This window comes from Acipenser ruthenus, chromosome 27 (assembly GCF_902713425.1).
Source record: "Acipenser ruthenus chromosome 27, fAciRut3.2 maternal haplotype, whole genome shotgun sequence".
Classification (NCBI taxonomy): domain Eukaryota; kingdom Metazoa; phylum Chordata; class Actinopteri; order Acipenseriformes; family Acipenseridae; genus Acipenser; species Acipenser ruthenus.
Window position 1 is genome coordinate 6,381,466 of NC_081215.1, and position 23,032 is coordinate 6,404,497.

Sequence of the window (23,032 nt, forward strand, 5' to 3'; positions counted from 1 at the left end):
CAAATGTTTCTCATTAATTATTTTCCCCCCCCCCCCCCCTTCCCCCATCCCATCCCATCCCATCCCATATCGGCTTGAACTTCACTGGACATGCTTGTCCTTTAATGTCACTTGTGTATTAGACACAAGATAGCCCTTGTTTTGATCATTAATGGGGGTGCATGCTCTGCAGGAGCGCTGAAGGCTCTGAAATACCCTCAGAATAAAAGCTGTCCCTGTCTCGCACAACAGCATACCCATGGTATTGATGTGTCCCCGTGGTTTGCTCGTGTCGAGATGGCGGGCAGTGTCGCAGTGCTGAGGTTGGGTGCCGAGGGGAGATGGGCTAGGAGTCCTTCAGCAGGCAGATGCGGGCGTAGATCTTCAGGGCGGGCCCCAGTTTGATGTTCATGGCACTCATGAGGTGGTCCTCCTTTAACAGCAGCATGGCCTGCCCATCGATCTCCTGGGAACGAAACTCATCTGCGATCTCCTGGCAGCCTAGGGGGTGAAGAGAACGGAGAGGTTAGGAAGTGGTGTGATGAGAAACTAGGAAGACATGTGCCATATTACTACGATAATTAGACTCTACAGGGACTAGCTTATTTTAAACCCAACTATTAATGTTCAGCAAGAAGGCATCAAAATGTTTGATCTTTTAGACAATCATCCAGAGAACACCACAGACACACAATATATTTATTGTAAATGCAAGATTTCCGACGCTGCACTTTATCAAATTCTAAGAAGTTTCTTTATAGTACCAAATCAACTTTGTAAACCACAAGTTTGATTTTATTATTTAAATGTTGAATACCACCAGATGGCAGCAGAGGTCTTTCTAGTCCTGGCTCAGGGTATTACTGAAGGGAATGAAAGGACATGCTTGGGACCATGAAGAAAAGGAGGTGTATAAATCTGTGGAACTATCACTGGGCTTAACATTTAAAAATAAGTGAACAGCAGTTTACAATAAACCAGGGCTGTCTCTGCACTGAATGTATGCCCTGGTAGCAACAGGGTGTATCTGTAACTGCAAGCTGTAAAGGCAGTCCTATTAGTGTTGGCATTGCTTTTTTTGGAGGATGCCACACCTGTAACATTTTAATGGAGATGCACATATTTCCAACATGGGCTTACAAGAAAACTACCAAACATGTCAAAACCCTATGGGGCACTGAATGGGCTGCATGAGACAGCTGTGCTTGTATGGGGTGCACTAACCGGGCAGGGAGCGGATGAACTCGTACACTTCTTCCACGTTCCACTTGGTGGGGTCACTGGGAAGGAAGTGCTGTGTGAGGAGGGGCAGCTCTCTCCCTGCGGGACCCTGTCTCCCGGGAGCTGCGATGGAGCTGGCGGCAGACAGTGGAGAGGGGGGCTCCTCATAGCTAGAGATATCCGAGCCCTGGCTGGACTCCTGGCTGGGATTCGAGGGGAGCGGAGAGGAGACTGGCCCGCCCAGGGACTGCAGTTTGGCGGGCTGCTAGGAGACGAACAAGAAATACATTAGAGGCATGAGGGAGGGAATGCATTGATCGATATTAATAATTTAACAATTCATTATGGAACTGCAACATAAAGTTGGCATGTTGATAAAAATATCCCAATAGCAATTTGCAATACACATGCTCCCTCCTCAGTGCCCTGCTCCTTGTGCTCGGCTAGTCACCTGCTTCTGCGCCTCCTTGTTCAGATGCTGCAGGCTGCTCTTGCGTGATCTCCTGCGCCTGTGTTTGGGACCGTCTGATTTTGGTGTGCTTTTACTCCTGTCCGGATGGAACAGGCCCACTCGTTTCGTGCAGCCAACGTTATACCTTAAAGAGAGAGGGGGGTCTATTGACTTGCATGTCACCTTCATACTGTGTTTATACACAAAATTGTATATTAAAAAGCAGATAATGAGGCAAGCAGTATTCAGCCAGCCCTGTTTGCTTGAGGGTGGGACATGTCTTTACCACACTGTTTTACAGTTGGCTTACTGAATATCTTGGCTTTTCTGAATAGATATTGATCCCCTCTTCAAAAAGCAGGTGAAAGGTTTTACTAAGGAAGACATCCCAAGCCTCAAATGTTACATATTTATTTTTCCAATGCAGAATGACTGGGTGGGACATTTTACTCAAATCATTTAGCAGTTGTGACTGTCAACATTCAAAGCGAGCTAAAGGCATGACGTGAATATGACCACTGACAATTAACTGGTGAGGATACAAATTCATGAAAAACTCACAATACTACACAAGGGCTCTATAGAGATATTGCCCAGGTAAGCAGAGCTGTATCAATATATCCACACCACTGACAAACTTGAGCAATGGAACAAATAAGCAAAAAGAATCCTGGCTGCCAAAGAGAATTGTTTTCTTTTTTTTTTTTTTAGCTTAACAATATTTACGCTACTTTAAGAACAGTTAACAGAGCACCAAACAGCTGCTTTAATTTGTGCTTTAGTACATTCAGTACTGGCTCATGCATTCATGGCAATCCTCTCCTCACGCCCACACACTTCTACAGCTCTTTCATTCCCAGGCCCACCTCGGAGTTACTTGTATTTACTTGAATACATGCTTTACACACAAGGCCAGCTTGCTTAGATCTATTCACAGCTGTGACTCAAGACTGTTCTTTTCTGGATTTCATGCTCAGATCTTGGGTTTGAAATTTAAACCACACAGAATATAAAAATCACTAAAGGGCATTGGAGAACAAGGGCGAGTAGTCTTTGCTCTGTGGCTCCTGTTTCGGCACCATGTAAGTGAATATGGTTTAAGAAGGAATACAAATCTAAGCACTTAAAAATAAACTCTCAATGTAAACTTTATGTCTTCATTCCAGAAGCTCCGCTTTATATTTAGGTTTTGATACTGCTGGTGCATGTAACAGGACGTCACGAGGTTGTCTGTGTAGAGAGGTTTGATAGAAGGGGTTTCCTTGTTTGGAATACTTGTTCAGCTTTTGGGTCTGCTCCTTCCTTGCATGTTTACTGACAAGGATTTACTTGTGCTCTGAAATTGTAATATACACTCTTGACTAGTTTTTGGAAGTGTAATTTGAATTTATATGTACTAAAACAGGCGTGTGCATTTTTAAAAGATGTCACTGAGATTTTTAATTACAATGGACCTGGTAAATGTAAATAAAGGGCTGCTTACCTCTTTGCACAGGCCATGGAACAAAACCTTTTGGACCTTTTGAACTTGTAAGCAAAGTCGACTCGGCCACAGAGCTCACACTTCAGTTTTGGGGCATCCTCCTCTTCCTCTTCCTCCTGATCTTTTAAATCTGCAAACCAGTTACAAGAAAACATTTATGAAGCACCCTCGAAAACAGTAGCAGGATTTTTATTTATTTATCTATCAAAACACACACATTATCATCTGACTTTTTGTTTTTGTTTATTTCTTTATGCTGTGTCTTCGGTGACATGAGAATACGTCATAAACACATGCAAAGACCTGAGGTGCGTGTTATTAAAGTGCGTCTCCCCCTCTCTCGGTTCTGAGCAGTGTGTCGCCCTACCACTCCCCTTCCTTTCTCCTGACCCTTACCTTGCTGTGTAAGATCCTCCATTTCAGAGTCTGTGGTATTGGGACGGTTGCTGTGAGGGATCTTCTCTGGGTCTGACTGGAGCTGCTGCTTCTGTTTCTTCAGGTTCTCAATGAGCAGCGGGGGCCGAACCACCTGGAAACAAACAAACAGGTTTCATTTAGATTAGTCTTTTAGTCTTGTAGTATGCACTTTAACCTGTCTACAGTTTGCAGAGGCAAGACATTATGTAGAGAACTGGACTAAGCAGCAACAGCAAAGTCCCTCTTCCCCGCACAGCTTGTGTTGATTCCCCTGGAACCACAGCAGGAAGCTTAATATTGCTTTGAAGCGTTGGGATGAGACTCTTGGCTTTGTTTCAGCAATTCTCAAATGGCTGGAGTGGACTACATTACAGTATGCCTTTGTCTGTACAATGACCAGAAATGTAACTCCTCTAAATCTCCACGAGGAGGCACTGTGTTCCATTTCATAAATTAGGGCCAGGGAGAACAGTACAGCTTTGTTCTTCTTGTTAGGGCACCCTTTGACATTTACTGGTAAAACATTTTAAAAATAAACCCCACAATACTCCACATTCTCAACACTTGGTCAGTTAGTCTCATGATCCAGCAATGGCCTTCACTAGGGGTATTAACAGTTCAAACACTAGCCATGTGCAAAACATTTGCCTGAACAGTTAACCGTTATCAAATATGCAGGCCAAATACAGGTGTGACTTATTAGTGTAGGCCAACCCGCCCGCAAATATTCAATTTAATGCTGGACACAAATATGTTGCAATAATTTATAAAACAACAATTGTGGGCTTCTTAGTCTTTCTACAGAGACATATGGAAGATGCAAATGCATGATGAGCCCATATGAAGCCCTGTTGAATATTTCATGTGTGACTGTCTCCAGTGAAGTGTTTGCAGCAGACTCACAGGGAAAGGCTCAGCCCCCTCCTGGATGACGAAGCCCTCGATGACGTGGGTGAGGATCTGGGGTTTGACGATGGCCTGGGGGGGCTTGTTCTCCCCGTTCTGTGGCGCGCTCCCTGCGACTGTGGAAGTGCCGTTCCCGTTCCCCGAGGTCATGGCTGGAGCAGAGGCGCCCCCTGCCTTCACATGCACTCCTCTCTCCTGAGCTTTACCTGCAGAGACAACCAGGTTAGGAGAAAAATGAAGATAGGGAAGGTGTGTTGTACCATTTAAAACCTCACCTATAATCGCCAACCTGAAATTCAGACCAAGACGTTTACACTAATGTTAAGAAAGAACTTGGGTATTTAATAATGGTTCATGGGTATTTCAGTTAAGACAAATGCATTAAATCCACATGTTTAGAATATGGTTACAATTGCATGGATCTGAAGGCATGATTGCATCATGTTACTATACCAAATTCTATCCACACAAAAAACAGTGTAGGCAAACAAAACAACTAGTCGCCTTGAGTATTAACTGAACCTCATTAGTGTTATGCCTCATACCGTTTTAGAAGGCTGTACCTTCAGAGCCCCAAGAGGGAAAAAAAAACAAACAAAAACAAACGAAAAAAAAAAGATTACAGGTGTAATAAACTATTACAGAAAATGACAATTTCGATTTTTAATAGTGGAATACTGTCCACAATGTCTATGTTCACTTCGGAATAACAGAATACGCATGGGTATTCCAAAACCTTTGATGATGATGAGTTTACAATTTGTATTCAAGGGAGGAGACAATAATAATATTGAAAATCATTTTATGCTAGAATTTAAGCCACGACATTACTCTCTTTTGTAAAGGAAAGGGACACTTCCTGAGGGACAGCCAACCCCACACTCATACTAACCCAGTGCTAGTCTACCACCACACAACACCAGATTTCCACCAACACAAAAACGCACGATAAGATGAATAGTAATAATAAATACAACATGTTCCTTAGCTGGCCAACAATAAACAAGACATACATTGTTCCCTGCTGATTGCACGCCGATCCAAAATTAGGGGATTCACATTAATATCACAGGCAATAAATGCACAGTTCAACAGCTCAATAAAATGTGTCTCTTCGGTTTACGACTAATACACAATGCACGAATAAATACGGCGTAACAAGTTACATTTCCAAAGTACGTACGATATTGTCTAAAATATAATGCAATCATAAGATCACATTCCCACGTGAATTTCCTTCAACCATAATACTTCCTTGAGAAGATTCTGAAACTCGGGCGACAGCTTCCTCAATCCGAATAAAAAAAAACACGCAATAAACTGTCTGTGCTTGCAAAACAATCGCGGTTCAAATTACAGTGTACTAAAACAAATTATTCTTTCATGAAAAATATTCACCAACCTGTGTTACTGTTAGTTTTCAGCAAGTCAGCAGCCCAGCCGTTCGCCGTTACAGAAATCCCAATACTATACATCTGGGAATTAATCCTAACAATACACTCGGCAAGCAGCACACGCCTTTGTTCCGTTCAATAATTCCAAAGACTGCTCGCGTTCCTTTTCAACAACGGGTTAATTGTCGGGGAAAACAAAAATACAAACAAAGCGGCTGGAAGGGGGACTTCACACACGATATTCCACGAGCCGTATCTCCCATCCCAGGTCACAATACGAGAAACGACAGCCCCAAACTTTTCGTTTTTGTATTTTTTTTTACTTATTTAATCAATCTTTCCCGCACAAGCCCAAGAGACATTCTCTAATGCTCTTTGTAAGGGGGAACTGAATAGGAAACGCTGCGACTCGGCCATTGGCCAGCAGCGTTGGTGTAATCAGCCAATTGCGACACCGTTCTGTCGGCAGCTGGCGGATGTGATTGGAGTGATTTACTCCAACATCATTGAATGTCAGAAAGATGGGGGCGGGGATTACTTTGGCCGACTGCACTGAAATGCGCAACTGAGAAAATTCATTCGGTTTTAGTTTCGCAACGTGGAGGGGTGTTTTATCCACCCACACACAAAGTCTAAAATCCACGTTTTAATGCATTGTGGCCACGGTTCAAAATATAGAACAAAATAAATATAGCTTTAGGTCCATTCTTAAAGTAGCTGCACAAAACAAATTCTTAATCTAAACAACCACCAGTATCCCTGTCTCTAAACTTAAGGCCATTAACATACAGTACAAACATTTATCTGCATCCCTGCTGTTACACGACTACATAAGTCTATTGGGGTTTCTTACTGTAGAAGCAGACTCTGTCAGGCAATAAGAAACTTCACGATGGCTGCTACCTGTAGATTTTCTACAGGCTCTAGTCACTCTGATAAAATGCACTGTTCTGGCTGCAAGTCTATAACGAAGACACTGATATGTGTCAAGAGCTCTCTTAGAAATACACATAAAACCGGAGAACAGAGAAGCATTTACCTTCTGGAAGAGGTGAGGCAACATGATCCTGGTAGAAATTAAGGGTCCGTTTATAACTTTTAAACAGGTGTGAGATGTGGAACGGGATTCCCTGGGGAGCCCAGCGTAACGGGACACTGCAGCAGCCGAATGTGATAATGTGGATATTGTGCGGATTACAGATGGATTAGGAGGCTCCAAAAGTGACTGCGATTAGTTCAGGCCACGTCGTGAAGTCTGTTTGACTAGTACTGGGCGGGGTTGGAAAAATCTATCTAAATGAATGAAAAAGTTCTGGATAATAACTAACTTTTTATTTCTGCATCAATGATATAATTCTAGCAATTAGGTTGGGCCTTTATTGGTTCAGGGCTGTCCGAGAATGGTTTTTTGCAATTTTAAAACCATTATTATATTGCATTTATATCACTCGCTGAAAATGAGCTGGCTTTCTTAATCAGGAATCTGAGGGTCTGTACTGTAAGCTTGGTCATGTTTGCTTGTGATCTGTCCTGTTTCAGTGGGTAAAGCAGCATTGTACAGGTTTTTATAAGTAGGTCACCATGACCCACAGCCACGGAATGTAGAACAGCACCCCATCGTAACACATGTCTAAAGAACGATGTGGCATGTGCTTTCCAAAATACAGCTCTCCACTGCTCAGTAACGTGAAAAAGTAGATCACCACGACCTGTATTCACCATGGGTTAAAATTCCTTACAGGTGCGTGATTCTATAAATCTGGCCCACAGTGTCAGTTCAAAATGAGCAGTGCTGCTAGCTTACAGTGAGGGCCTATCATACAATATTTTTGTACTGCAAAAAGATACAACAGTATATATATTTTTTCTTACATAACACCCACAATTGAACTTGACCTAGAGAATCATATAATAAATATGTGTACCAAATATGAAGCCGACCACAATATGGTTGCCATTTTAGGGTACCGTTACATTTGCCTATGAAAAATATGAAGACAGCATCTCAAACAGTTTATGAAATACGAACCACTGATGCAATGGCAGCACACTTACAAACAAACAGGATGAAACATAAACTTTTAAAATCAGAACCAAACTGGCTGCAGAATCCAGTCTTATCTCATCCATAACTATTACACACACTTAATAGTGCTAAATATAGAAATACTAAACTAAACTTAAACTCAAAGACAAATGTTTCGACAACGATTATTTTAGTATTACTAAATCCAGTCTCATCTCTAGACAGTATGTTTTCTATCGCGATGTTACAAAAGAAAATAACATTGTTATATATCCTCAGCTGAAATGTGTAATCCTGCAAGTGACTTCCATCTCTCAACAGTCTGTACTGCCAGCCGAGAGCCAGGCTGGCCTCCTAGACAGCAGATCAGAATCTGATAACGCTTTCTGTGGGGTCATAGTTACAAGAAGCATGTGGTTCACTGCAAGCGTCGGGTGTGGGGAATTTATCTTAAGAATCCTAGAAATATATTGCTTTTTTTCCCTTGCACATTTGTCAAATTCTCCCACGACTTTCAGGCAAAAAACGTTTTGAGACAGCACGTGAAATCTGATTCAATACATATGGTAACTGTTCATCTGAGCTGAAATTATGCAGAGGTTATTCAATTCAACATAGGGGGGCTGGCATGAAGGAGAATTGAATTTCTGTGGAAAACTGTGATTTGTGAGAGATCTACGGTCGCTACTTGGTAGCTGAGTCTCAAAGGAGTAGTAGCCTAGCTGCTTTCTCCAATATTTGGATAAGAGCTTTCTTGCAAAGTCCCTACTCATTTTTCTATAAACCGTTTACTTCGATTTAATCTTGCCACCACACAATAGATGCAATGGATGCAGCCCTATGTGCAGTGGACAGCTCAGATCCTGCACAGGAAGGAAGCATGTATATAAATTGAGAAAACTACACAGTATACGGCAAAATCCTTTAAGGATTTAAGTTAAATAAATCCCCCTTGACCTGTTTTTTTTTCCTTTAAAATTATTGAAAATTAAGGAATTTGAAGAAAGTAACTTCAAAATCTCAACAATCTTTGCAAACAGCACTGATAAAATTCAGGAGGAATGTACCATACACTCCATCTTCAGCACAAGACTTAAAACCCACTGAAGAGTTGAACCTTTTGTCTATGCCATCCATGCCCCAGACGCACCTGCCCTTCCACCTGCCACACATGCCTTCTTATCCCCCTTGCACCCCTGCCCTTTGGGGAATACTGAAGCTAAACCCCTCTTCCCTAATTAGAGCCACTGCTGTCACTGTCTCACAAGAGCGAGAGTTAGACAATAGACGCCAGGGCGTGACAGATTCACTCTTCCGCTTGAGGGGAGAGACAGCGCAGAGAAGTCCATTGTGGGCCGGCTGGCAGTCTTACAGATGGTAGTGATGTAAGAGGCCTGCCACTCTGGCCCAACTACAGCCCAGGGTACAGGCTGCCATTCTCAGGGACAAGCTGGGACAGCTACCATCCTGCTTGAGTGATTCAGAGAGAAATCTCTCCAAACCGTCTGCTGGGCTGCTTTTGGAATTTTGGAAGTTTCTATGATAGCTCTCTGGCTACAGGCCTGCATATGTATTACTAAATGTTACAAAGACACTTACACTCAAAATATAAAAGCAGAAAACCCACATTTGTTACAAACACAGTCTGTATTTCTCCTTATATATTTTTTTCTTAACAGAAACTGGAAATATAAAAAAAAACATCAAGCAAAATAAAATAGTACAAAATAAGAAGTGTGATTGTTCTCTGCCCTATTTCTCTACTGCTGTCGTCCCGAATGCAGACAGAAGTCAGCTAGAGCTGGATCAAGGGAACCAACAGATGGCTCTGAATAGGAGTTTGCTGCACTCAAGTAGCAATCCAAAAGGAAAGCATTTATTTGACGTTTTCAGAATTTCCATTGTGGAAAAACATATGTTGACGTCCTTTTTAGAGATGGCACAATATGCAAAGCCCTTTTTAAAATCAAGGTTCAGTTTTTGTGTAAGGAAAATAAAGCTGTTCCAAAACGAGTAGCAAGCAACTAAGATTAATTTAAGGCAAAAGTGTGCCCAAGTTGTTTGTTACTAATTGAATTTCTTATAATAAATAATGATCTTCTAGACTAGAGGCAAACATTATTACAAACTAATTGTTTGCTTGCATACTCTTATTCAATAAAACTTACACCAAAATTTACACCAAAAAATGTGTTAAAGATGCAAGGGCCAAATTTCTGATAAATACAACATTAATAGTATCATACCAACAAGAAATCACTTTCCTTCTGAACAATTCCTTGTTTTTATGCAGTTAAAATAGTTTTATTCCTTTCAGAAGTTTGCTATTTCCCTTGGCCTTTTTGTTAAATAGGATTATTTGTCCCATACATGCAAGTACCCAAAATCTCATCCTCTAAAACAAGATAAGCAATAGTAAATGTATTGTCTTTCAGGTTAAAATCGGCTTTCAGACAAATGCATTTATGCTTTTTTTTCTATTTTGCTCTTTCTAAGCTATTGCCCAAACCAGTAGTTCAATGTGTTTAAAAGTATAGCGCTACACAGGCTGTGTGAAATGGGGCTTGTTATCTTGTCGCTCTCACTAATCAGCATATCCAACTGGAAGGTGAGATCTTAATGAAACACTTGGTGACAAGGTGCATCCTTCAGCAGCCAGCTGTCTATCTACTTCCCAACCAATACCCTAGAGGTGGATGAATCACAGTTTCATAACCCCTTTCAGCCCAGTCAAACATTCCTATACTTTAGTAAGTAAAGTCATGACTTGGCTTATACTTGGATATGCACTGCTTGCTGTGAACAGTTACTCCTTTGGTTTCATATATAAACCCACGCACCCTTGTCCTAGTTTAAGCACCCCGTGGTTGAAGATGAGTGCATATGCAAGGCGTGGGGGCTGAGAGGTTTTTAAACTTTACAACAGCATGGTGGGACAAAGCCTATGTATGTCAATTAATATCTTTGTATGTGTCTCTATGTAATAGTATAAATAGCTGTATGTCCCAATTTCTATGTTATAGCTTGAGATTCAAAGCCCAGAATATGGATAATCAGTTAATTGGTATGAATTTAGGAATAGGTATACAAGGCAGTGGCTACAGCTGGTTAGGGGGTTGTCGCAGTAGGAGCCAGAGAGAAGTGGTTTGTGTGCAATTGAGTCACAGCAATAGAGAGTTCTCTAGAGTATTTGGCAATCCAATCCTGATCTTTGCAATGGTTCTGTGTCAACAAACTGCAACTTTGTAAAATGGACTTATATGATGGAGTTTATCATGGACTGAACTAATGTATGGTTAAAGTCATCTCTGAGTGCTCCATGCTTATAAGAAATATACCACAAATACATGCCATGAATAGCATGTTCTCAATAAACTTGGAAAGCATTTCTCAGCTCGAACTTAATCTGTATACACATGGTAAGTTGTGTTAACGATATTAAAAGCTTTTAGATGCTTTTCTAATACCATTTCACTTTTTTCTTACTCTTGAACCTTTCTTAAATAGTCCCGCATTCAAGGCCAGTCTTGCATATAAGCAGATTTTCTCAAGATAATCGCATGCACCTATTTGTGTGATTATACGGTATGCACTATGCATATACTGTGTAACGCAACACTATACAAACAGAGGAAAACCCCTTCCAATCGCTGTGTCTCCTGTGAGTCATGTGATAATGCAACTCTCCCATGATTCCAGCATCCTGGAAATAATGCAGGCAAAGCATACTGTTGAGAATTACTACTATACCTGATCTATTTATATTTTTAAGAAATGGATTGTAAAACCTTGGTTTGAACTTCTATAAGCTACTGTAATGAATTAATGTTCCAGCATGCAGTCAGAGGAGTGCAGCAGTGTACCTTGCGTGGCTGGCTTGCTGGCATCTGGTTTGTGCGGCTCTGTCGTTGTCGCGGTAGGTGAAGGCGTGGAGAAGGGCTGCTGGACGCTGCTGGTTCTGATTGGCTCCCTGGCCGTCACGGGGGTCACCTTCTCTTTACTCGCACCGTCATGGACCAGTCTTGGGGGCTGAACAGGGAGGCAAAGACTAGCAATGTCAATCACACCAACAATGTAAAAAAGAAGACGCTGGGCCATCCTTAAAAAGTGTTGGTTTGTTGAATGAAATAGGCTTCTGAAGTTGGGTAGGTAGATTTTCTGTTATGAAGATGATATTTTCTGTTTTGGGTTATGTATTTTAAACACTGTACATTCCCAAATCCTGTTCTCAAAAATGTATAAAGTGTAAGAGGTGCTGACCATTATCAATGCAGGATGAGGGGATTTAAACCACCTAATATACACATCGCTACATATCTCTTGTACTAAAAGGGCATCTACAGTTGCCTAACCTTTTTTAGTGCTTTCTTTTGTTTAGATTTTGATAAATGATGCCCGTTGTGCTATTTCTTACCCTATCAGACACGTCAGGTTACGACACATTATCAGGACATTAGTAACACATAAAAGGGAATTTCTTAGTGAGTCTGAATCTGCACTCAGCAGAGATCTTCAGGGAGGGGCTAGCCTTGAGCAGTGCTATTTCTGTCATTTTCTATTACATGTGCATGCTCCGTTTTGATTACCAAACAAGACCAGGCAGCATTTTGTGCCTCCACTCCCAAAAAAATATTAACCTTAATATCTTGTGTCACATAATTGTATTCAAGTGTTGAGACAACAGATCTTTATAAGACTCCCTAAAATTATAAGATCTTGTCAAACTAAGCTCGTAATAAAACCCGCAATGGCTCAATCTGCTTTGTAGTTGGAGTCTTATTTCCATGCCTGATGGCTCTAATTTACATTTGGGAATGTTTTACATTGTAGACTGTGTTTATTGTATTGATTGAGCATCAATGAAATCTTGACTGAAACTGACATGCACCAGGGAGATTACATTTATTACAGAGTCCAACCCAAGACCAATGCAGCTCCTCCCTATGGGCAATCAGGCATGAACGAGATTCCAATCACACTCCCATGGCTCATTTGTACTAAGTTAGCCACTGGGGTCCACACAGTCTACTCCTATAGTTTCTCATTTTTGGTCTGTTTGCTTACCGTGGAGGGCACAGGCTGGATCTGCAGATTGACGGCTGCCACCTGCACAGGCTGGGTGCTCTGCTGGGCCTGGCTCAGGGCCGAGGGCTGCCCATTGTGGGCGACGGTCTGGGGGCCCAGCGTGGAGTGGAAGATGGTGGCCTGGGGACTAGGTGTGATGTGCTGCTTGGGCAGGACTGGGATGGTGCATTGCTGGGTCTGGGGCTGCACTGTGGGCTGGATAGTGAGGGTCTGGACTGGCTGGGGCTGGATGGAGGCACAGTGGAGGAGATGAGGCTGGGACCTCTGAGGGATGTTCGGCTGTGGCTGCTGCTGCTGCTGCTGCTGGATCACAAACTGGTGCTGCTGGATCTGCTTGTGCTGCTGCTGGATGTGCTGCTGTTGAATCAGCTGGTGGGGCTGGATCTGTGTGTAAGCTGGGGATCATTAAACGCAGTCAGTCTGGATTAAATGACATCTTGAAGCTTGTCATCAATTCATGTTCATGCTTTCATGCTGCATAATAGTGTTGTGGGGTTTGTCCTGAACTAAAGAATGTCATTGAAATACCCTGTGGAGATTTTCTAAAAAATTGGATTTTTATTAGGTAATAGATTAAACGTTTAAACGTTCTTTGTTTATCGTTTTAAACTGTCAAACACATTGTCAATGGAAATTTGTGCTTGATTTAGTAATTACAGTCGTCTTTATGTTTTACTTTTTCATTTATTTCCTACTTGATTTTCACACGCACTGCTTTACAATGCTTCAATATACTATAAATAATTAAACTTTTTGAAATGGGACAATCCTAATAAAATATAATGTTTTTGGCTTAACTTTTAGTTAAATACTATACAGGATTTTTAGTTTTTTACAGTTTAAACCTTAGCAACCATTACCTTAACACACTGAAGCCGGCAGACACTGTAAAACATGCAACGTGAAAACAGTTTATGAACGTCAAACAATTCCCATACAGCAGCAACTGTAGTGTTCTAACTGCTGGTAGATTGAGGAAATTGCTTTTAGCAGCTGTCATCAGTTGAAATTTCCACTGCTGAAACTTCTAAGGGAGAAAGAGATACCTGAGCATGTAACCTATCTCCCAGGCTGTGTTTTCAATACATCTTTGGCCAAGACTGATAACCTACTGACGTCTAGTGTCTAGGGAGTAAACAATTGCTTAAAACCCATTAAATTAAATGGAACAGCTCAACACAAACAGCTCCACATAGCCTTCCTGCACAGCACGGCTAACATTACTATCTATTCCCCTCTTCCTTTCTTTACTAACATTCTTCACATAACTGCATGCCTTACATTTCCTCCAAATATAAACTTTGGTGAGTTACCAGCCTTAGCAGAGCTCATGACAGAACGACAGAATTTCTAGAACACTTTTCATGGGCTCACTTCATAGAGTTTTAATGTTCCGTTACCAGTTTTAAATGACCATGGTTATCTTAAATCTTAAACAAAAACAGATGTTCAGTTACTTGCCATTGATTGGTACTCAATTGTAAACTGAGGGAAGTACAGCATGTTTTGAAATCAATACCCTAATGAATCGATTTATTGAATACCTGCCAAAAAAGCAATTCTGAGTACAAGTAACAGCCCACCTCTACTCAAACTGCTATAGATTGGGAATCATACTTGGGGGGGTTTTGATGTTAATGATTAACACTGCTGTTTATTCTACAAACACCAACATAACCCTTATTCTTTGTTCCCTGCAGCCTATTAATGGTGCAGTTTACTGTGTTTTTGTAGCTATAGCAGAAGTACAGCATGCACAACGATTCCCATCTGTTCTGTTTTATTTGAGCATGAAAAAGCTCCAATAAAACAGACATTTGTCCAGCCACAAAAAGGCCAATCATTTCTAAAAATAAATACAGGCTAACAGAGGCTGCAGGGAGTAGCTTTTATGTCCACATCAGGGGGTCTCCTGCATTATTTTTTCGGAAGGCAGTGTTTAAACAGGTCAGTGAATTCACCCAGCCGTGTACTGTACAGTTCTGTGCATTGTCAACTTCAGGGACCGGGATATAATTATACATGAAGGGTGAATCTCTGATTGGCTAGTGGTGACAACATGATCCTTGCAGTAGGACCATTAGTCCAGCTGTCTGAATCTCCAGGACTCTAAGGGGTTAATGCTCTAATTTCCCATCACTGAGCTTCTCGAGATTGGACTATTTCTGGACTTTCTGTACTGTGCCAACATGAATGAACGCATCACTACCATTTTAAAATCCCTCTGTGTTGGATCTTTGTTGAATATTTGTTGTTTTTTTTTAAAGTTGTGCTCGTCCTAATTGGCCTTGGCCTGATTACTTATCGATTTGATCTCATTTTTGTTCTGGTTGTCTATTGAGGTCTATGGATACTCCAAGACATCTTATCTATGCTGGGCTGCCATGCTGCATTTGAGATGTAGTCTGTTCATGTTTTTTTTTTTTTTTTTTTTTTAAGTAGGCTGAAGACTTTTGTGACAAGACATTTTCCCTGCAGTGTTTGTGTTTTATCTGTAACACGCCCTGAGGAGCTTGAACATTAAATACTATATATAGGAATAGCGGCCCTTGGTTCTTTTCATTTGCTCTCGCACACAGAGGCTGACTGCCAGTGAGACAGGCCCACCCCAGAGCAGGCTGGAGTGGGCCCAGCACAGGGGAGGAAGCTTGATGACTCAGGCCTCCTACGCCCATCTCCCAGGATCAGAGACTGCACAGCACAACAAGGCCCGGAAACCCCCCAAAGTTCCCAGGATCAGTCTTGTGATAATCTGCAACTGCAAGGGAAGCAAGCCAGGTAGCCTGCTACATTAGGAAATACTCACAACAGCCTGGGAGAGAAAACCGCAAGACTGGTAAAAAATATAAAAACAAGTATCCTATAGTGTCCTCAAGCCTACAACATTCTTACAAGTACACCAAATTATTGAGCCATGAGAGACCTTATATAATCTTTATACAGTCAGTAGGTGTGTTTTTTATATAAAGTTTTTTTTTTTTTTTTGGGGGGGGGGGGGGGGGGGGGGAGGAGGAGTCATATACAGTACAAAACACAACCAGAATATAGTATACTGCTTTTCTAAATTCCAACCAAAATGATTTCTTTATTATAACTTATATGCCTCAAAGGTCTATTTTTGTTGTTGTAGTTTTTTGCAACATTGAAACGCTACATTTTATAGTGGAAAAATGTTCCAATCTAACTATTAGTTTCATAAACACAATACAAAATTCGAAAATTTTATTTCAAAACAAAGCCTCTTGTATTCCAAAAACACAAGATAAGCAGTTTTCGTTTTTGTGCGACAAATCTAATAGTGGCATGGGTAACTATCAAAAACACAAAATGGTATTCCCTAACATTACTATACCATTTACTGGCTGAATAGTTTTTCCACCACATGCTTAATGCAATTTGTTATGCTAACATTCCAGCATTGCTACTGTTCTTCTAAGATTCCTAACTACCATTTCGAAAACAATAAATAAAACGTCAGAAAGAATTGGGCATTATTAACTTTAATTACTAGCGTGCTATTATGATAAATGCTGTATATATGGTACTAACCTTGCAATACGAAGGCTACCGAGTTTACGTGTACAGCTAATCAGTTACTGTGACATAAGCACAGCGCACGTGTCATTTTGCAAATCTGTAAAATAAATACTGAGCCGTGCGTAAACAATCCTACCCCTGCACGCATTGTTGGTTTTGTCTCTTTACTACTAGTGGTGACCGAGTTCTCTTCCTTCCTGCACTCATTGGTGTTCCGAGAGTCAAGCCGTGCTGATCACCCCTGTGCCCCTCCTTCGCGCGCACTTTCACCCGGCTGAATGTTTAAATGGGGCTCCGAGGGGCTCCGGGAAGGTGGGTGTGCGTGGGAGCGGAAAGGGTGATTCAATTAGAAGGAAGATACCGTGGCATTTCTTTCCCAGCAGTATAATCACCATTTAAACCATCATAAACTAGTTATGCATATTTTGCTGTTGTTAAATTAAACTACAACGGTTGTAAATGTATAATTTAACCCACAGAGAAAGTATACTTATTTGAACAACTGTGATTTAGCACTACACATTACCACTTGTGGTTTGATTTTTTTTTTAATAGTTTTATGATTCATAATATGTTATTATGAATGATAATATAAAATATAATTCAGGAAAGTGTTTTTCAATGTATAGCTTGGATACCTCCAGTCAGGTGCCAGTACCTTGTCTTTCCAACATCTAGCTTCACAGTTTGTGGTCAAACGTCTCCTGGGAACACCCATCCAATGTTTCGGCAAATTTGGTTCTCAAGATATACCTTTCATTAATTAGCCCAATTAATCAGAAGCCAGGAATGCTAACAAATGTCTAAATATACTGTAGTTAGACCCCAGTAATTGCACTAACTGCTCCCTGTTTTTTTTTGCATGTATTTGTATTTCCCAAAGACCCCTTAAAAACTATAACCCAACAGCCCCAGCAGTATTGTTCCTAAAAGCCTTTACATTAAGGTCTCATTGCGGTTGATTTAGAGTGCCGGTGCAAGTGAGTCAGTCAGCTCCAGGGACTGGTGCTCTAGTGTGAGTCTGTTTCTGCTTAGGCTTCCAAAATAAATAAACTCTAAAACAGAAAGGGGTTGAAATGTTTTTTCTTCAGTTAAGTGGTTTTAAGTCTAAATTTGATCTTCATAAGTAGACCCCCCCCCAGTGAGATAATAGCCTCTCTCAATAAATCACAGCAGTTTTTAACTGTTAGATCAATAATGAATGCTTTTAATGAAACCTCAGGTTGAACCAATGTAATTATGTGTTAAAAAGAGTGAAACAAAACAAAAAACATTACTTTAAAATCCTCTGATTAGCAACATTATCACTGGTCTTTAAAGCAATATAGAACATTGAGCCAGGTATTCTTATGGATGTTTCACTTTAGATGTCACTCTCTGACTGCACTCCTTGTTAAAAAGGCTTTCAATTGGTAATACAACTCTTTAATTTTAGCACCAAGTTACTTTAGTTTTCTAGTCTTGCGGTTTTGATTGGAGATATCTTTCCTATACTGAAACAGCAGTCTGCAGTTTAGAGTGGGGTTACCATTCCTGGACCTGCATAGATGTCTCCAGTATTTAAATAATGAAACACCCTTTTAGTGGCTAAACGTGAAAGACAGACATGATGTAGCTCCTTTAGGTTTCTGATGTACAAACTAAGTTACAATCTCAGTTTGCAGGTGGGTGGAAGCAGAGGTTGCAACAATCCTGTGCCGCATTGCCTGCCTGGCTGTGCTTGAACTGCTCTGTGTCAGCTGCAAACCTCCCTGCCAAACCACTGCAGGCTCTGAGATTATACTGCAAGCATTTGCTGAGTGTCCAGTCTTTTTTTTCCATCTTGCATTTAAATCAGCAGTCCTACTCCAGACTGTGTTTTCTGAGTCATAGAACAACTATTTTAGTAAAACACATGCCCACCACAGATGTAAATACTAAATTAGAGCTCTAGGTATTATTTTAAAGAAAAGTAGCTCACCATGACCTATGTAAAATGTATAACATGCGTACATATGTAAAGACAGACAGGCAGGCCCCTCCTATAGGGGGTCTGGATTCCTCAAAGACTCCAGAATGTCCTAAACCAATTTCATTGCAATTGGACAAGCGGTTCTCTAGATATATGTAAAACACTGAAGTGTGACAAAGCCACCTCCAATATATCAATACAAAGACCAATACCAATCCACCATCAGAAACACAGACACAGACAGCTTTGACGGCACAAAACAACATACTGGACCAGACCACTTTATTAAGAAGTCTCCTAATAGTCTCCAGAATTGAGGTTAGTGAGACACACAAAGATTAATCTTAAACCTATAACTTTATGTATGTATCTGTGTACAGGGACCCTCTATAATCCCACTGTACTCTTAGAGTTTAGTATCTATCTGTTTTTAACAGCATATTGCCCTCCTCCTTGTTCAAAGTGGATTGCAATAAAGCCCTCTAAGCTGTGCTTTAACAGTAAACGTGACCACTCTGCAGAGATGCAATTTTTCCATGCCCAACATCTGTTGTGTCTTTAACATTACTGGACAGCAGTGTCTTTGTGCACTTTTGTTTTCTCAGCTGCTTCTTCCAAAGCAGATGCAGGTTTCCCAGCGTTTTCTTCAAGCTGCTACACTGAAGAAGCCCCAGCTCCTCTCCAAACGAGTCTGAATACTGATTCAAGGCTTAACTCCAGGGTAAGTGAACCCTCCTGCTTGATCTCTCCACCCCTTACTCACTCCTTGAAAAAATCTGCTGGTCCCTTTGTTAAAGGAGAGCTCACCAGGGCTATAAAATCCTTTTCTCTCACTTACACTATAACGACTCCCTTTTGGTTCCAGAATATGGAATTTGGAACTATGCACGCTGAAGATCAGAAATAATTAAACTGTGTCTTCCTGGTATCGTATCACTTCCTGTGCAGGTCACATGGCCTAGCAAGACCACTGGAGGCAAACAGGACGTGATTAAATACCAGGAAGCAGCAGCAACTGTTACCTCTATAGCATGGACTACAATAATATCACACTTTGCAAAGAACCACAATTAGTTTGAGAGAAGACAAAGATTCCTCTATGCTATTGTTACAGAACTATACAATATAAATATCCACCAAATGCAATTTACTACAGCAACCACATAAGGTAATAATTATTAATAAACCCAAAAGGCTGGTATCACCTTAAGCAGCAAAAAGCTACTTTATTGAATTATGTTATTTAGCTTTTCTGTCAAAAAATCTTAAACAATATTAATTTATTAAATTAGTACATTCATTTGAATTCCGGAGGGGAAGGAATACCCATGTAATGTCACTATGTATCCGTGTTAAAACTGGCCTCAGGGTTCCCTTGTCAGATAAATGATCTGCTTTTCAGATGTAAAAGTAGAAAATAAAAAGTCAATCTATAAATAATATGAAATAGATTAATACATTGAAAACAACACATGCGTGCTGCGCACTGACAGCAGGTGGGTTCTCCTTTGACCATTCAGACAGGATTGCTCCATGGGTGTCATCACCACAGCAACCAAATTAGTCATTTCCTCAAGTGGAGTGGCCAGACTTAATTCAGACCCAGGCCTTTATTCTTATAGTCAGACAAAGCTACCAGCTAAAGGCAGACAGCTCTGCTTTGAATGGCTGCACACACAGAGACACACACACACAGAGACAGAGACACACACACACAGAGACAGACAGGCACATACAGGCTTACTTACTCACATTCACAGACATTAATCCACACAGACACCCACGCACACAACAATACACTCCTAGACTGAGCACAGTACATTGAGGGACATCATTTGCACTACAGTTGGAACAATAATCGATCTATAGTGATATTAAATCAATCATTTGTTCAGTCTTTTGCACAGAGGTCCTGAAATGGTAAAGACGACAATGTTTCGTCTAGTCGCTTCTGCTTGCACACTGAAGAAGGCACTAGCCCACACATGTGTCTGCTTGACTTTTCTCTATAGTTTTACCTGAGAATTGTGATTGAGCATTTTGAATTAGGGATAGTTTGTCAATGTATTGCATTTTATAATAGACACTGTGCTGTTTTAGTCACTCTCCTGGGTGACAAGGTGTAAATTAATTGGGATGCACGTTGACTACGTGTGGTCTCCTACACCAAATATACTGTACAAGTCCTGTATGTTTATATCACGGCACTAAAGACAAAGATTGAAAACATTTGTCTATATTATGTTTAGTTCTTGTACCATTATCTTCAGTGAATTTGGGGTTTATTTAAAAAAATAAATAATGCACACCTTTCATGATTTCACTTTTTGACTTCAGTTGTAAGCAGTGAGAATTGAGTTTTCACCCAAAACCTTTTACTAATTGCAATGACTTGACATCTCAGCCCACTGAATTGAATAGAAAGGCAACGGATTGATGCGAAACGCAAACCATACGGTTCAAAGATGAACGCCTTACCATTCAACTAAACAGCCAGCTCTGCAGTTGAGAGGTAAGTACATGTCTTATGCTGATGTCAGTATTATTAACTCCTCAGCCGCTAGGAGGAGATCCATTACACAATGATGAAGTGTTTTTAAGTAATGGACGAAGCCTGAACCCTTACCTGGAGTGATGAGGGGGTGGCTGCACACGGGCGTCACGTTCCTGCTCACGGTCACCACACGAGTCTCGAGGCTGGCTGGGCTCTCTCCTTTCTTCCCTCCCTCCGATGAGGCTTCACACGAGGCTCCCTTCCCCACCAGAGTCAAGGCCCCCTGCCCTGGAGCTTTGGGCTGGGAGGCAGCAGAGCCAGCGGGGGGAGCAGCCTGGCTGCCGGGGGCCGGTTTGAGGCCCAGGCTCTGGAGCTGAGACTGGGAAGGGGAGGCTGAGGCCGGGCCCTGCTGGCTGCGGAGAGCCAGGTTCTGGACCTGAAAGAAAGGATTGTGGGACTGGAGGCCCATTCATGCTGGGTCAGGCATTTTAAGAGAGAAATCGTTCCATTAACGAGGGGCACAGCAAACACTCTAAAGAGTACTTGTTGGTAAACTGAATTTCCCTTGATTTTTGTTTTTTTACTGATTCTAACCGTGACCATTAAACCACTTGTAAGCCATGGGTATGCGTATGGGTTATATTTCACATGCTTTGAAACTGGAATGTAGTATTCTACAGAAATACATTAATATAGAAAAATGGTTTCACAAATATTGATAAACACAAAGTGACTGTGGGTGATAGTACAGTATATTGGTAGGGAATAAAATACTATTTGTCATTAATGAACTGCCATGGGTAATACCAAAAGTTTGAGAACGAGAAACAGCCATTCGGCCCATCAAGGCCCGTCCCTTGTTCCAAAACACCACTTGTTTACTTGTGACATACTATAATACTGTTATTATTACCATTATATTTAATATGCATGCTAAAAGAAAGGGGAAATATTGCAATTAGGCTGTTGTTTTTTAAAGAGAATTTGAACGTTTCTCTTGTTTGGAATGAACTTTTCTGACCTTAAAAACACAACCAATATTACACTTAAAAAAAGGCCTATGATAGTCAGTGGTTCTCTGCTGCCCTCTAGTGGAGCTTGCAGGATGTGTAGGAACCGTTTCCCCACAGTAATAACAGTAGGCTGTATTAAACAGGCTGTTTACCTGGGAAGAGGCTGTTTGTTGGCCAGAAGACTGATTGGAGACCTCTTGCTGGACAGCAGTGACTGTAGCGGTTGGAGTGAAAATGAGCTGAGGGGACAAAGGGACAGCACGGCCTAGGCTCCTAGCTACTTGCACAAGGTTACTCTGCTGTGCCTGAAAATCACATCGAAATGACCTCAAAACCAGACACAGCCACAGAGAAACTAAGAAAACATTTCAATCACGTACCATGCAGTGTTAGCAAACCGCTCTGTTACAAAGAACATGGTGGCTCTCCTCAATGGAGTTTACCATACAATCACACAAAAAGCCATGTTTATGTGTGTGTGGGCTACGCTATTCATTAGATAAGCTTGTGTGCCTGTATATACAAAACAGAGTGAAATAGATAGAAAAAGAAAGCAAAGATTTATTAAGGCATTGATATGTTCTTGTATCACTGAATACTGCATGCAATACAATTACAAATCTATTTTGTTCAATTACAGTTACAATTATGCTGCAATAATTAAAATTATAATTACAATTACAATAAAATGTAACATAAACAACCATACCCATTAAGATGTGTACTCTCTTCATGCTAAATAACCCAGCAGTAATCACCGGTACAAATACAGAAAATACATGAATATACATGAATAATGATCGAATAACAGATACATGCAGAATTGAACTGTAATTGATCAATTATATGGTATAATTCAATTATAATTACACAGGTGTGCCAAGGTTCAATGAATTAGGAATTGCACAATTACATTGTAATTGGCCCCAGGTTGGTTGGGAGAGAGGTCTCAGATCTCTTGTTCATCTCTTTGTGGTAGAATATGGTCTAGATTCAATCATCATGGACAAACCGAAAGAACATGCGCAAGCACAGGGAGATATGGGAATTTCTATTGCATAGCCTTGGTATACGA

At 41.0% G+C, this 23,032-nt stretch overlaps 1 protein-coding gene across 10 annotated transcripts in view; it reads right to left on the reverse strand.

The window, feature by feature from the left end:
• Positions 1 to 39: 39 nt before the first annotated feature.
• The window catches only part of LOC117432417 (polyhomeotic-like protein 2), a 66,695-nt gene continuing 43,702 nt past the window's right edge, over positions 40 to 23,032 (reverse strand). For 3 of the 10 annotated variants that reach the window (XM_059002674.1, XM_059002675.1, XM_059002680.1), the window contains 10 exons: positions 22,110 to 22,262; positions 21,077 to 21,401; positions 12,942 to 13,357; positions 11,741 to 11,906; positions 4,455 to 4,663; positions 3,531 to 3,663; positions 3,135 to 3,264; positions 1,652 to 1,796; positions 1,204 to 1,465; positions 40 to 480 (listed from right to left, as the gene is read on the reverse strand). In XM_059002674.1, coding sequence (XP_058858657.1) covers positions 326 to 480; positions 1,204 to 1,465; positions 1,652 to 1,796; positions 3,135 to 3,264; positions 3,531 to 3,663; positions 4,455 to 4,663; positions 11,741 to 11,906; positions 12,942 to 13,357; positions 21,077 to 21,401; positions 22,110 to 22,262 — 2,094 coding nt within the window. In that variant the 3' untranslated portion in view covers positions 40 to 325. Of the gene's footprint in view, positions 481 to 1,203; positions 1,466 to 1,651; positions 1,797 to 3,134; positions 3,265 to 3,530; positions 3,664 to 4,454; positions 4,664 to 5,859; positions 6,266 to 11,740; positions 11,907 to 12,941; positions 13,358 to 21,076; positions 21,402 to 22,109; positions 22,263 to 23,032 lie in introns of those variants that run through there. The other 7 variants (XM_059002683.1, XM_059002677.1, XM_059002676.1 and 4 more) reach the window with 7 other exon arrangements.